General features: G+C 43.3%; 1 protein-coding gene across 1 annotated transcript in view; it reads left to right on the top strand.

Annotated features, from left to right (window-relative positions):
* Cdc5 (cell division cycle protein 21) overlaps window positions 1–15,919 on the top strand; it is a 141,537-nt gene that overhangs the window by 87,536 nt on the left and 38,082 nt on the right. Inside the window, exon 8 of the mRNA XM_080274235.1 lies at window positions 9,776–9,973. Within this exon, the coding sequence (XP_080130361.1) occupies window positions 9,776–9,973 (198 nt within the window). The remainder of the gene's footprint in view (window positions 1–9,775; window positions 9,974–15,919) is intronic.

The following is a 15,919-nucleotide window of genomic DNA, read 5'->3' as shown; positions in this document are numbered from 1 at the left end:
TATGCCACCTTCAAGTTATTTTTTATGTTTTTTATACCCTCTTTTCTCCTTCTCTCCGTAGGTACCACTTCCTTAATTTCTGATCCGTGACTCTCCAATAAAACACTGTCTTCTCTTCCTCCATTCTCTGTTCGTTTTTTTACCTTTGCTTCCTTTGCTAACTCCTTTTTTTTTTTAGCCCTTTCTTCCTCATTTGCATCTCTCCTTATCCAAACATTTTTTAACCCTTTTTTGTCTGATATTTTCCATGTTCTATTGATAATTTCATTTACTATTACCTGGGACTGAAACTTTACCTTCAGTGGCCTTGCCCTTCCTTCCTTGTACTTTCCTAACCTAAACACCTCTTCAGTCTCATCTTGAGCTTCGTTATTTTCCTCCATAACTACTGATATTATTTCTTTAACCTTACTGAGTTCTTTTTGTCTTTCTGATCTTATTGTCATACGTTTTTCTTTTACTCCTGAAATTATTACACATTTCTTCTTATTTGTGGTAGGTGGGGGTGCTCACCATCCACTCACTCAATGTAGTGCTGCTGTCATGTGTCTGCCCTGTCCTCTCCTCCATCCTTCTTTCCTTCCATCTTCTTCTATCTTTCTTTCCTTCATTCTTTCCTCGTCCTTCTGCCTACGGGTGACTTTACACTTCCTCTTCTGTCTTTCATTCCTTCATTCTTTTCTCTTTCTTCTGCCTATGGGTGACTCTACACTTAGTGACAAGCCAAATGGTATCCTGCACACCAGGAAACTATTTACTACGCTGGGTGGTAACCATATAACCAAATTTTGGCACCTGGTGGTATTGTGCTCCAATTGGATTGAGCCGGTGAAGGTTTTTATCCAAGAGGTGGTTGGGGTTTATTGCTCATGTAATCCCACTCAGGGATGAGTGAGGTTGGTCACTCTCATCTTGAATGTCAGGACCAACTGCCTAGCCCTGGGCTCCTACGCACCTCATGGGGCAACGTAGGATTGGATGATGGATGGATTTCTTCTTATCTGCTACATCCCTGACTAACGCTTCTCTACTTCTCAGTACCCTAACCACTTCCTTTTCCACCTTTTCAATACTTTGTTGTTCTATAATCTCTTTCAAATTTACATTTCCATCCTCCTGAATTTTCTTCCACCCCTTATGTTGTTCCTTGATTTCCTTAATGTGCTCATCTTGCATCCTTGACTTAGAGTCATACTCATCAAGTTTACTTTTCGTCCTGTCCCTTTCTTCTTCCAACCTCTTATTCTCCCTCATGAGCTGTTTTATTTCATTTGATGCAGATTCGTTACTCACTTTCAATTCTGTGACTTCTCTTTCTTGCTCTACACTGCATGTGCAAGCATTTTCCGGTTTACTTCGTAGAACTTTGATCTCTCTTTCCTGCTCTTGGGTTTGTTTCTGTAACTCCCTAATTACTACCAATACCTTTCTTAATTCCTGGGCATTCCTCTTCGTTGTTTTCTCTACTCCAGCTACTCTTGTTTGGTTCAGCATAGTACTTCCATTTCCCACATTGTCTTTGGAGAAGCCCTCAAATTCCTTTTCACCATATGTAAACAAAGCTCCGTTGCCCTCCGCCATTGTGCAACCGTATGGAATCTTTCAGTTTCCATTATATCTTGTACTCTTTGACTGAAACCTTATTTTTTTTTTTTTTTTTTTTTTTTTTTTTTTTTTTTTTTGGACCGACTCATTTACAAAATCACAATAGACTGTTCTCCTTTTTCGTTGCTGATTTAGTGATTATTTCCTCACGATCCAGGAAGGGCTCCGTCTCTGTCGGCGACCTGTGTGTGTGTGTGTGTGTGTGTGTGTGTGTGTGTAATTCACCGGGTCGGTCAGGATCTCTTGATGGTCGTGATTGTCAGCTTTTACCCTCCCGGAAGGGAGCTGAGAGCTCATATAGAACGATCTTAGGGCAAGGCTGTGACCTTCACACATGCACACACCCGTCCCCTTGCTCGAGGGGGACAGTAACCACCCACTTCGTCAGTGAAACTTTTCACAACCTGAGCGAGGCGCGAACTCCCGTCTACCAGATGGCAAGCGAGAACACTACCACTGAGCCAGCGAGCGGTGTGTGTGTGTGTGTGTGTGTGTGTGTGTGTGTGTGTGTGTGTGTGTGTGTGTGTGTGTGTGTTTACAACCACAGGCCTATTTGGGATGTTTGTTTCTGTGTGTGTGTGTGTGTGTGTGTGTGTGTGTGTGTGTGTGTGTGTGTGTGTGTGTGTGTGTGTGCATAAGACCAAAGTGTATAGCTCATTAACCCTTTAACTGCGGGTGTCATCCCAGAATGACATTGCAAAAACTGGACCAAACTGCGGGTGTCATTCTCGAATGTTTGTGAATATTTTGAATACCCCGCGTTTTTTCCGTGCACCAATTGTTTCAAGGGAGAGTAGCTGTTAAGTTCTTTCACTCCAGCCGACCCCCACCTCCCTCCTCCCACCCCCCAGGCCCCCACCTCCCACCCCCCGGGCCCCCACCCCACCCCTGACCAACACGCATCAGTATCTGTCCAGCTGTGTGATTGACAACACCACTGATGTGGCAGTGAAGTGCGGGCAATTACAGTGCCTTTTACCTGCCTCAGTGAACACAGAGTGGGTGTTTATCGTATGTGCAGTGTTCATATATGTTTATAGTATTATTATCAGAATGAGGTTGGCATTTGGTAATGGTGTGTGAGTGAAAAATAGTGATTACAACACCGCTGATGTGGCAGTGAAGTGCGGGCAATTACAGTGCCTTTTACCTGCCTCAGTGAACACAGAGTGGGTGTTTATCGTATGTGCAGTGTTCATATATGTTTATAGTATTATTATCAGAATGAGGTTGGCATTTGGTAATGGTGTGTGAGCGAAGGTAATGGTGTGTGAGCGAAAAATAGTGATTTTAGATCGCTCACTTCTAACGGCACTGCCCATCCAGTGATAGTCAACGAAATCATGAAACCTACATCATTGCAAAGCCAAAGGTTAGTACTTTCTAATGGTACCTTATTTTTCGCTCTAGATTTATTCTGTGCAGAGTTATAAAGGTTTAAAGTTTGTTTACATTTTGTCTGGAACCCCTGCAGGAGAGGCCAGTCGGGGCAAAACAGTGCCCGCGGTTAAAGGGTTAATACGTTCCATGGTGCCTTCATAAATTTTTTTTTTTTTTTTTTTTTTTTTTTTTTTTTTTTTTTTTGAGGAAGAAGGAACCAAGGTCTGCGAGCCTGCAAAATTGCCCCTTCCAAGAGAAAAACAAAATACAAAAGGGAGCCAAATTCAAGATCCGATCACTTCGAGATGCCTGGACATACTGCGTTTGAAAGACTGGAGATCATAGGAAGCAGGAAATACAGACAGAGGGAGACAGTTCCAGAGCTGACCTGTTGCATAAATGAAGGACTGGAAGTAACGATTAACTTTTGCATTAGAGAGTTGGACAGAAAAGGGATGAGAGTTTGCTGCTAGACTGGTGCTTCGCACCCATCGTAGAGGTGGAGGAATGCATGCAGACAGTTCAGAGGAGCAGTGACCATTGAAGTAACAATAGAAAAGAGATAAAGATGCAACAGTGCAGCGAAGAGACAGAGGTTGAATGGAGTCGGTAAGAGGAGGAGAGTTAATGAGACGAAAAGCCATTGACTCCACCTTATTGAGAAGAGCTGTATGTGGGGAGCCTCCCCACACATGAGAGTTGTACTCCACACAGGGGCGGATATAACCCCTGTATAGAGTCAACAATTGTGCAGGGGTAAAGAAGGAACAGAGTCGGCTTAGCACACTTAATCTCTTGGAAGCAGATTTTACAAGAGATGTAATGTGACCTTTCCAAGATAAGTCCCAAGTAAATGAAACCCCAAGCATGTTCAAGGATGATGGAGGATTAAGCTGAATATTATTAAACATTAGTGGGTATACTTGTGGAAGATTTTGTCAGATTGATAGGTGTAAAAACTGAGTCTTTGATGCATTAAAAACAACCAGATTATTTTTACCCCAGTCAGAGATATGAGCCAATTCAGACATTAGGTGTGCCATAGCCTCATCCCTTGTTTGTTGAAGTAACTCCTGAATTGGACGTTGTGGGAACCGAATGGAAAAGTGAAAGGTGGAGTCATCAGCGTATGAGTGGATGGGGTTAGATGTACAGCTTAGAAGGTCAGTGATGAATAAAAGGAAGAGAGTTGGTGATAGGTGATAGGACAGGGCCCTGAAAACACCACTGTGCGTGTGTCTGTTGATTTGTGTGCTTGTTAGTGGGTGTGTGGGCGTCGTTAGAACTAGTAAGAAGTGTTTGACTTTATATTATGTTGTTTCAGTATGCATTTGTTGAGTCAGTGAGATAGCTACTTGATAATTAAGTGAAGTTTTGTTTAGGAATAAGAGGTCAGTTCCCTTTACAGTTTGGTATATATGCAATGCATTTTTATATAATTTTATCACCTGAAAACATTTGTGAATAGTTCTTAGTTATATTTATGACCAGAATACCTCACTACAGTGTGCTATGATGCATCTTAATGTGATCTCAATATATATATATATAGATATCTATACCTATATATATATATATATATATATATAGATAGATAGATAGGTAGATAGATATCTATATATATCTATATCTATATCTATCTATCTATATATATCTATCTATCTATCTATCTATCTATCTATCTATATATATATATCTAAATATTGCCAGACGCCTCAATCCTGTACAGGGTGGACACAAACAAATCGCCTCCAGGTCGCCCTGTCCCTCGCCATTTCACTGCCCTGCTCCCAATTCACACACCCCTCTCTCTTATACCTCTCCACTCCATCCCTACATCTCATCCTCGGTTTCCCCCTCCCTCACCCCCCCTCCACCTCACCCACATACACTCTCCTTGTCAGTGTCTCACCCTCCATCCTCTCCGCATGGCCAAACCACCTCAGTGTGTTCCTCCTAACGCTTCCTATCACATCCACATCCACACCACAATGCTCCTTTATATCCTCATTTGTCAGCCTCTCTCTCCATGCGACTCCACAGGCTCCTCTTAAATAACTCATTTCCACTTCTCTCACTCTTGACTTGTGTCCTTCCAACAATGTCCACGCTTCACTTCCATACGTTAGAGTTGGTATCACAATACTGTCATGTAGTAATTTTTACACTTCCATGCTCACTTCCCTGTTTCTTATCACTGTTTTCAAGGAACCAGCAACCTTTCTTCCTTGTTGTACCCTTTCAAGCACTTCACCCTCCAAACTTCCATCCTTACTCATCACACTACCCAAGTACTTAAACATACTCACATTTTCCATTTCCTCACCATCAAACATCACTGTACATTCATTTACTTCACCTCTCTCAAAGACCATCACTTTACTCTTCCCTACATTCACCTTTAGATTCTGCTTCTTACACACTCTCCCAAACTCATCCACCAAGCCATGCAGCTCCCCTTTGTCTTCACTCAACAACACAGTATCATCTGCAAACAACGGTACAGGGAGTTTCCAAACATTACCCCCTCTCAGCAGGGCCACTCCAACAGCCACTGCCCTACTTTGTACCTCTTTTATCACCCCATCCATGTACAGATTGAACAACCATGGAGAGACATCCCTGTTTCAACCCAACCTTCAAAGAGAATAGTTCACTCAGTTCACCATCCACATGCACTGCAGCCTTAGCACCATCATACATACTCTTCACAGCATTCAGCAACTTCACATCGACTCCATATATTCTTAATACTTTCCACAATCCTTGTCTATCCACCCTGTCAAATGCTTTCTCCAAATCCCTGAAAGCTGCATACAACTTCTTTCCCTTCTCTAGAAACTTTTTCACTGAAGATCTAAGAATGAATATCTGATCTACACAACCTCTTCCCTTCCTAAAGCCTCCCTGTTCTTCTCCAACTGCAGTAATTCCTCTTTTATTTCCCTAACTCTCCCAATAAATATCCTACCGTACACTTTTCCTATTATACTAAGAAGACAAATGCCCCTATGATTACCACACACTTCTCTTTCCCCTTTCCCTTTGTACAACCTGACTTCCAATCCTCCAGGACTTCACCGTCCTCCCAGGCCAATCTGCACATCTTCCACATCCATTCTACTATTATCTCTCCCCCATGCTTCAGCATTACACCATACACTCCGTCAGTTCCTGGGGCTTTCCCCAATTTGACTTTCTTCATTGCTTCCACAACTTCTGTCTTACTGATTTCTTCTTGTCTTCTCACCTCCCTTCTTCTCCCAGCCATTCCCCAGCCACTTGTACTTGCATTACTTCCATTCTCTATGTTCAACAATTGCTTAAAGTGTTCTCTCCTTCTGCTCACTTTTTCTCCCTTCTCCACTAGTAATCTACCATTTTTATCATTCACTCCCCTGCTAACTTCACTGGCACCCTGTCTTACTCTCTTCACCTCTTTCCAGAACGTTTTCTTACAGTCCCTCCACTTTACACTCAAATTCCTTCCAAATTCCTCATCCACTCTCTTCTTACTCTCTCTTACTAATCTTTTCACCTCTCTCTTCCTTTCTACATATAACTCTCTCTTCCGCCTCTCAACTTCTTCCACGCCCCTATTTCTCATCCATTCATTGTATGCTTTCTTCTTTTGTGCCACAGCCTGTCTCACCTCTTCATTCCACCACGGTGTTCCTTGCACCCCCCCTCTCCGTCTTCTTTTCACCCGAAACACCACCTCACATGCTGCACATATTTCTTCTGTGAATATCCTGCACATACCTTCCACATCCCCCATCTGCTCCAATTCATATTTACCCAATCGTTCCTCCACTTCTCTCTTATATTCTTCCATTTTCTCATCCTCTTGTAACCTTTCCATTCTCCTTGCAACTACTCCTTCTTCCCATCCTTCCCTTCTTCTGTTTCTCCATCTTACTTGGATCTTGATTCTGGCCACCACCAAGTAGAGGTTAGAAAGTCCACTCCCCCAACCTCTATAAGCTCTTGCATCCATTACACATCTTTGTATCCTTTCATCCACACACACATAATCAATCATTGCCTTCCTTTCATTCAGTTCACCACCAACCCTTCTCATCACTCACCATGTATGCCTGTGGATCATTTTGTGCCTGAAGAGGGCATTGGCTATCACCAACCCCCTCCCGGCACAAATGTGCTCAATTTATGGGCTCACAAAAGAACATATTTTTGTATATTTCTCTTTATATATGTATAACTTGGGCCACGAGTGCCCAATATTTTTTTTTTTCACTTTTTGTTTTTAACTTCTAAAGTGTCCAGTGTTTGGACAGTGTGTCCAGCGATAGGTGCTATTAACCATTCTCATATTTAAATGGCAAATACAGTACATGGATGTCCGAAGTTTGGATGAGCTGTCCGAAGTTAGGAAAATTTTTCCTAACTTCGGACACTTGAAAATGAAAAAAACACGAGTTTAGCGTGGCTGTTTTTTTTTTATTATTATATTTGAAATACCAGTGCGGCAGGGTGAGCCCGACACCACCACCCCAGGAGGAGGGAGTGGGGGGGTGACACCCACCCCACAAGGAGACGACAGATGGGCTGATTTACCTGGGCCAATGTCCAGGCAATAATGGCGCATCTCCCTCGCGACCTGGCGCCCCTCTTCCGTGCAACCAGACCACACGGCAGTGTACAGATAAAGTACGCTACCCTCCAGCAGAGGGAATGCTCGCCAGAATCAGGGTGGGACTTGCAGTGTGAAGCTCCCAAGCACACCCTCGGACGCTGAGTCCTCTGGATCGGCTCCACACTTGACTGAGGACTCAGGAGGAGCCTCTGGGGTTGCTATTCCCCTGCCAAAACTGAAGGAGGGCACGCTCCGTCGGAGCTGTGGCAAAAGCTGAGAGAGTACGTCCCGACCTCTTCCTCCCGACATCTCAAGGGCAGGAGGCCCTAGTCCTATGACAGTAGTGCTCCCGCGCCCCTGATCCACGTAGGAGCACAGGCAATGCCCGACGGGACTGCCTGATGACAGGAGTCACCTCTGCCTCGACCCACCGCCCTGGGGTTAGAGCGAGGTGCCACTTTTTCCAGCTCTTTCCTTGGAAGGCTGGAGTCTCTCCCCCTACAGGCTCCCCACTTGAGCCCAGACCAGACAAGGCGTCCCTGAGGCCCGGGATCTAGTCCCTCAAGCCCAGGCCACCCCAGGCGCTGACGGGCTCTGGCAGGACCAGAGGCCGCACCCCTACCCTGTCGGCCTCCCCCTGCAGCAGAGGCCGCAGCCCCCAGAGCCAGCAGGCCTCCCCAGGTGCTTGCCGTGGCTGAAGGGCCTCCCCTGACGCGAGTGTCCGCAGTTCTTCCCTGTCGGCTGCCCCTGACCGGGGTGCAGGCCACCCCACCCCAGCAGCACCCTCCTCCCGGCTGGCCCTCTACCGGGCCCTCCCCTGAACCCCAAAGACGACCAAGAACCAACGGCGTATAGCCCGACTCCTGGCCCTCTTCGGTCCCAGTCCCGAGAGCCCTGCCTCCTGCAGGGTCGATGCGGCAAGAAAGCTGCCCCAGACACCGCCCCATTCCTCCTGGACTAGTGGCAACTCCTGGGCCCCATCATCCTGCACAGCTTCCCGGACTTCCCGCCTCCCACACCTGGCCGCCACCTGGAGCTCCTCGCATAGGTTCTCTTCCTCAAAGGCTGTGGTCCCCCCCCCTACCCCCTCCGTCAGAACCGTGAGTAACAGGTCTCGTGATCGTATACTTCCGCAGTGTTGTGAGTCCCCCCCCCCCCCTCAGTGAATTACTAGTGAAACATTCTCCTGTGTTCCTCCCCCCTATCCCCATACGCAGCACGCACTCCCCCCCCCCCACTCATAGTGTTTCCCCCCTTGCCGATGAATCGAGCCCCTGTGAATCACCTGTGGAGTGTATAACCCCAGCCCCGGGTTAAGACCCCCCCCCCCTTCGGACGGTGACAGTCGAGCCCATGTCACTCACGTAACACAGCAATATCTTAGTGTATCTTAGTGCTACACCCTCCGCCCCCTCTCCTCCCTGCCCCCGGCCCGGCCCCACAGAGAGAAACCCTCCCTATCCTCTCCTCATTAAACCCCACTTCCCCCAGTGTGACCGGTATATTCTCAGCCTGTGTGACGCATGTATAGAGGCAAAGTTAGCTAGGGACTTCTGTACATGTCACGTGGAGATGATGTATTAGCTAGGACCCGTCTATGTCACGTGAACACCTAGGCTTAAGAACTGTCCCTGTGGGTATACTGAATTGTGTTGTCAGCAGATCTGTCGGTGTTGATGTACTAGCTATATTGGTGAAATATTGCCTGTGTTACTGTGAGGAAATAACCCAGATGTGCGACAAAGATGCTGAACTAGGTGGACAGTGATTTAGATCAATATCAGTGTAAGGCATTGTGTGATTTCGACTCTGGTCATAGAATGTTGTGTGTGTAATCGTTCTTTATTTATATATTAGTGTATTTGTTTACTCGTGGTGGTTGTGTTTCCCTTCCTTGCTAGTGCTGACCTGGTCAGGAATTAAGGACCCAGAGTTGCACCGTGACTGGACCCGAGAAGTCGGGACACAGAACACGCTGCATAACAATATGGATTCAGTAGGTATTGTCCCTGGCTACCACATGACACCAACAGGGATAAAATTGCACCATTTTACACAGTTATTCATTAAAACACATAAAAAATGTCCGAAGTTAGGGTGTTTTACGGTAACACGGGACTTTCTGAATAAGTGACAGTGCAGTAAGTAATAACATCTGAATTTCTACTGTAACATTTTATCCCGTTTCCACAGGTGTGGGAGGAGTGTCTGTCACAGGTGCTGTTTTTGCCGAGCCAGAGCAAATATACACGTGCCTCCTTGGCCAGCAAGAAGGACCGCATTGAGTCACTGGAAAAAAGGCTCGAGCAGAACCGACAGCACATGGCCAAGCAAGCCAAGATTGCTGCCAAACTTGAGAAGAAGCTCAAAATTCTCATGGGAGGCTACCAGGTGAACACTTTGATTATGTTATTGTTGTTGGTGTTGTGAGTGTTGTGGCCCCAGGCTCATTGAAGGTGAATGCAGTAGATTTCAAGCTGAAGCTGCCCAAGCTTATGTTGGTATAAGTAAACTTAGGTTAAATTAGGTTTGGTTGTTGTGTTACATTGGGCTAGGTTTGGTTTAAGGCTATGTCAAGTTTCTGTAGGTTAGGATGGGTAAGTGAAATTCTGTAGGATTGGAATAAATTAGGTTGAGGTCAGGTTAATTAATATATACCATACTTCATGAGGTTTAAGACGCACTTTTTTGTTTCAAAATTACCTTCAAATATCCCCATGCATCCTGGAGGCCAGACTAGACAGGTTTACTTGGCTCCATTTAGAAGAATCTCTTAGACAGATGGTCATCTCACTGCTTGGCAGTCTTAAGTATTTTCAAGAGTGTAAAGACCTTTGATTTATAGTAAAATGATACATTCACTTCTGTATATACTCAGATTTTACAATTAGAAACACCCAGGTTCAAATACAGAACACTGAGAGTTTGTTAACAACTGGCCGTGTGACAGTCTAGAGGTTTAGCGGTATAGCAATTTAGCAAGTCTAGAGATTTAGCGGTGTAGCAATTTAGCGGGCTTACCTGATCACTGGTGAACTCCCTGCTGACCTTCTGAAATGCAGTCATGATCACTTTGATTGTCATCCACTCAGTAACTAGTAAGGGAATCATATTGGAGATCTTGGCTAGCATGACAGCTGTCATTATCACAAACGTCTGTGCCACATGGAAATCCAATAACTCATATTATGCTGGCTTCTCTTACTGATATTTTGTTTCATTTGAGACAAGAAATCATAGAAGGAAACAGTCTTTTATTGCTGTTAGTGAAAATCGTGAAAAAGTTGCAACATTGAACAATACTGCCTGAAATTACAGCAGTTTAGCAATTTAGCGCTTAGCTTTCACCCAGGTGGAAGTTAACCCATTGAAATTCTGACGACTATTTTGATTGTCATCTCAAATCCAGCCTCAGAGATTCCAATGACGCTTTTAATCGTCATTTGAAGAAACTTTTGTAAAATATTCACCATAAATCGTGTTTACGCATCATAACAAAGAGGCTTAAGCATGATGTCATGGAATGGTTGCTCTATGCGTGGCAGTACTGCACAGCAGGTCTGACTCATGGCTTTATTTGTTTATAACTTTATTCTTGGTGAATATTTTTCTACAGCAAGGTATAAAATTTTTGGGTTTTGCCTAACTTCAGCTCGTCACTTAGACTTTTTATTTTCTTTGTTTTCCTTTTATGAATATACTACGATAAAGTACAACTATTCAACTTCAAAATAACACCACAACCAGGACCCTATCATAAAAAATATATTTACACTGACCAGTCAAAGAAAAACCGCAAAACGAATATGCAGCTAAGACTAAAATAAAATTGTGCATCTCTTTCCTTTCACTTTACTGCATAGTGAAATGCAAAAATTACCATAATCTATATATCATTGTAAAGGTAATTTATTGCATTTTTGCATGGTTTAAACCAAATTTACGTATCTTTACTCGTTAGTTTTTGCCGAATATTTTTCTATGGCAAGGTATAAAATTTTTGCTTTTCGCCTAAGTTCTACTCATCATTTTGACATTTTATTTTCTTTGTTTTCCTTTTTTGAATGTACAGTACTATGATAAAGTACAACTATTCAGCTTTAAAATGACACCAAAACCAACATTCTGTCATGAAAAGTGTACAGTCAATCCTCATAAATCGCATGTCCATAAAGCACGGATTTCTTAAATCATGGCTAAGTGGCTGTCAGACTGCCAGCCACCGTAAATCACTGTTAAGTCACGAAAATTGCGGACCTAGGCAACCAAGTGGGCCTTTTCCGAGGAGAACTGTAAACCGCGGCATTCAAACTGAAAATCGCGACCCAACAATCAATCATCGCGCGTCCCTGGTGGCAAGTGTGCATACTAATGCTGCCATGTTTTTGTTGTTCTTGTCCCGTCAGTCCGCACACTACAGACCGTCGCCATGGAGTACGAGAGCTACCTGCCTTTTTTGTGTGACTTCCCCCCACCTCCTACCTGCCATGGCCCCTCCCGACCCCCCGATGATGCGCTCTAAGCAGTATGGCGTCAAGAAGTTGCCGCCGTTGTCGTACAGTCAATGTTTGGAGCTCATTCGTCGTGTTGAGAAGGGCCTTCCATGAAGAAGTTCAGTGATTTGCTTGATTACGTAGACTTGGCCAAGGAGATTGTGAAATCCATTGAATGTGATGAGGAAAGGTGCAGTGAGAGTATTGGTTACCTAGAAAAAGCTGTGCATTTTTACAAGGACTTGCATAATCGAAGAGTTAATGAGAGACATCAGGAACTCATCACCCACTATTTTGCTCGGGTAAGGGCAGAAGCTGAGCCTGAACCACAGCCTGGCCCTTCACACACTGAGGACATGGATGATGTAGCATCAGTCATCTCTAAGGCAGACTTTGAGGGGTTCCTGAGGGAGGCAGAGGAGCTGGAGACGGGAGAACAGTAAGAGAGAGCACCCCCACCTCATGCTGAGAGGTTCTAAGCTCTTCCCAACACCACCCCACTCCATTCACTTAAGCAATTTTGTCATAGAATTAAGGTGAGATCCCTTAACATTGCTTATTTCTGTTTAATACATGCACTGAATATTCCTAAATTTGTATGTTTGTGTTTGATGGTGCCTAGATAGGTGTAGATAGGGTGCTGTGGGGACAGGGTTGGCCAAAGTCCAGACCCATATTAATTTTTCACATAAGAGTTATTATTCATAAATCATGGAATTCGTAAATCACGGTAGTGGTCCAGACCCAAATTGCCGCGATTTACGAGGATTGACTATTTACACCTATTTACACAGAGCGATCAAAGTAAAATATCGGGCCGCGAAGATGTGGGTCAGCGTGGGTGGCTGACTCTAGCACAGACATAATCTGCCCAGCCCAGAAACCTGATAGGGTTAACATGACCACTAGTGAACTGTCTGCTAACCTTCTGAAAGACAATCATGATCACTTTGCATGGCATCCACTCACTGACTAGCAAGGCAGTCGTATTGGAGAGAGGTTGGTATGTGAGACTGCCTGAAATTACAGCTACACATTGTTTTTCAGTCATGACTGATGTACTTTAGCAGTGTTGAATCAGGGATCTGACACTTAGAATACTGTGTAGGCTGGTTTGCTCATGTTTGGCAGCTTCTTTGACTAAATTGTTCAAATAAAACAGGATAAGAAAGAAGGCTATCCCTTGCTTACCAAACCTTTCGACTGCATCTGGTAGAAAATGGAGGTAGTGACGTAGGATTTTGGTAACATTTACTGAGAGGTATTGTGTGTAAGGGAGTTGGATGGTAGAATGAATGTCCCGATACCTATCTCTCTATAATTTTATTTATGTACTTCTCTATCTGATATTCACTTTGGCATTTCCAATGCAGAGTTATGTTCTGATATTTGAAAATAGGCCTTCGTTTCTCTTGCACTTTCTTTAGAGCTGTCACTTAACATACAATGATATAGCAACTGGAAGACAGCAGTGTTACGAAGGCATAACAGTGGATGTGTAAAGGTTGTCACTAAATTTGATATGTTTTTGAGGTGAATGACCGTTTTTAGTAAACTGTGAACAGTTAAGAATGCTTTGTTAATTTTTGATGTTGTGAGGCAAACGGCACTGTCAATGAGGGAGCGATATTGAGAAGAGGGTAGAGACAGCTGTATGCCTTGTTCTCAAAAACCTTGCCATATTGAACTTCAGTTGTAATAAATTTTAATTTGCACTTGTTTAATGTGTATATAAAAATGTTACATTTATTTATTTATTATTATTATTATTATTATTCTATCTATCTATCTATTGCCAGACGCCTCAATCCCGTTTGGGGTGGCCACAAACAAATCGCCTTCACGTCACCCTGTCCCCCGCCATTTCACTGCCCTGCTCCCAACTCACACCCCCCTCTCTCATATACCTCTCCACCCCATCCCTCCATCTCATCTTCGACCTCCCCCTCCGTCTTCCCCCCTCCACCTCACTCACATACACTCTCTTCGTCAGTCTTTCACCCTCCATCCTCTCCACATGGCCAAACCACCTCAGTGTGTTCCTCATAACGCTTCCTATCACATCCACATCCACACCACAATACTCCTTTATATCCTCATTCGTCAGCCTGTCTCTCCATGTGACTCCACAGGCTCCTCTTAAATAACTCATTTCCACTGCTCTTTCTCTTGATTTGTGTCCTTCCAACAACGTCCAAGCTTCACTTCCTTACGTTAGAGTTGGTATCACAATACTGTCATGTAGTAACTTTTACACTTCCATGCTCACTTCCCTGTTTCTTATCACTGCTTTCAAAGAACCAGCAACCTTTCTTCCCTGCTGTATTATTAATACCGGTATTATTGTGGAGGTATTCAGAGGTTAGGGAGAGTGCATCATTAGTGATGGGAACGAAGTTGTGTTCAGGAGCATTTTGCTGAGCAGAAAAGACTCGTGTCTTATTTCATTTGGTTTGTTTAAGGATATTTTTTCAGTTAAGGAAGTGAATGTGTTGTGTGTAGGTAATGAGACATCAGGAGCAAGTTGCAGTAGTCTCACATCACACTGAGTCAAGATCGAATGTGAGAAAATACCATAGCACCGGAGGTGTGGGGGGCACAAATCTGCGTAGTACAGGATACTTCTAGGGTAAATAAAATGCTGTAAACATTCTTTGTAATTGATTTTTAAAAATATGTTTGTGTTGTCACAGATTGTTATATACAGTACATGCAGGCATTTGAAAACATGCAGGCATTTGATTTGGAGATAAAGTATATTCCTGCATTTAATGGCCTATGTATTTTCTTAAGTGAATGAAAGAATGGATTTTATTGAGTTTTGTTGTTTTAAGCTCATTTCATGAAAAATAACACTTATCTCTATATACTGATACATATTTATTGTACAATAATAGAGATGAACGTTGTCTCAACTTATTGTACAGAAAGAGTCGGACACTTCGGACTTCATAAACCTAGTGTTAAGATGGCGTCTGGTTACGAAGTAACTTTTTTGTAAGGAAGGGGTTGTTTGTTTTCTTGTCTTGTGCCCCCCTTGTATATAAAAATAAAGAAACCAAAGATATATACAGTACTGGATAGAGATTCTGAAAGGTGGACTTCATAAAGTGTTAAGATGGTGTCATGGAACGAAGTAACACTTTGAAAGGAAGGGGTTGTTTTTTTGTTTTCATGTCTTGTAACATTCTTTACATAAAAATAAAGAAACCAAAGACAGATATACAGTACTGAATAGAGATTCTGAAAGGTGAGTGTGTATTTGAGTGAAAAACACTTCATATCAAGCAACCTTTCTGTAGTCTTGGTTGAGGCATACTTTTTTTCTTAAAACTGCCCTTCCAGAATTAGGGTGTGTCTTTCACACTGCAGCATCTAATATGCTGCGAAATACAGTACTGTATTTACTTTGAGTAAAGTTCTGCTATGGTTAGGTTGGATTAGGTTAAGTTAGGGGTAGGTGAGCTGTAAGATAGTGTGAGAGCATGTAGGAAAATATCAGATGTGTCCACTTCATTAAACCCTTCATCATATATATTTCCCATCATATCGCTGCACTCCCAGTCTTGGTGCACCATTGCCTCATATACCGATTACAGCTACTCTTCCCTTAGACTCATTTGTTTGAGTATTGATTTGCTGATGAAGTAATGCTTGTATTCATGTTAATATGGCCATATTTCACTGAAAAGTTATTATGATAACATATTTATCACTTCATACAATGTTTTTTTTTTTTTTTTTTTTTTTTTCCAGAAAAAGAATTTCCAAAATAACCCTACACCCTAGAAAACAAAGACAAAATTTTGATTCAGTCATAAGTAAGGTCTGCCATTTTCTAACA

This window comes from Coenobita brevimanus, chromosome 57, assembly GCF_032717465.1.
Source record: "Coenobita brevimanus isolate Jiangsu-jjx chromosome 57, ASM3271746v2, whole genome shotgun sequence".
Classification (NCBI taxonomy): Eukaryota; Metazoa; Arthropoda; class Malacostraca; order Decapoda; family Coenobitidae; genus Coenobita; species Coenobita brevimanus.
This window is presented reverse-complemented; position numbering and strand designations above follow the sequence as displayed.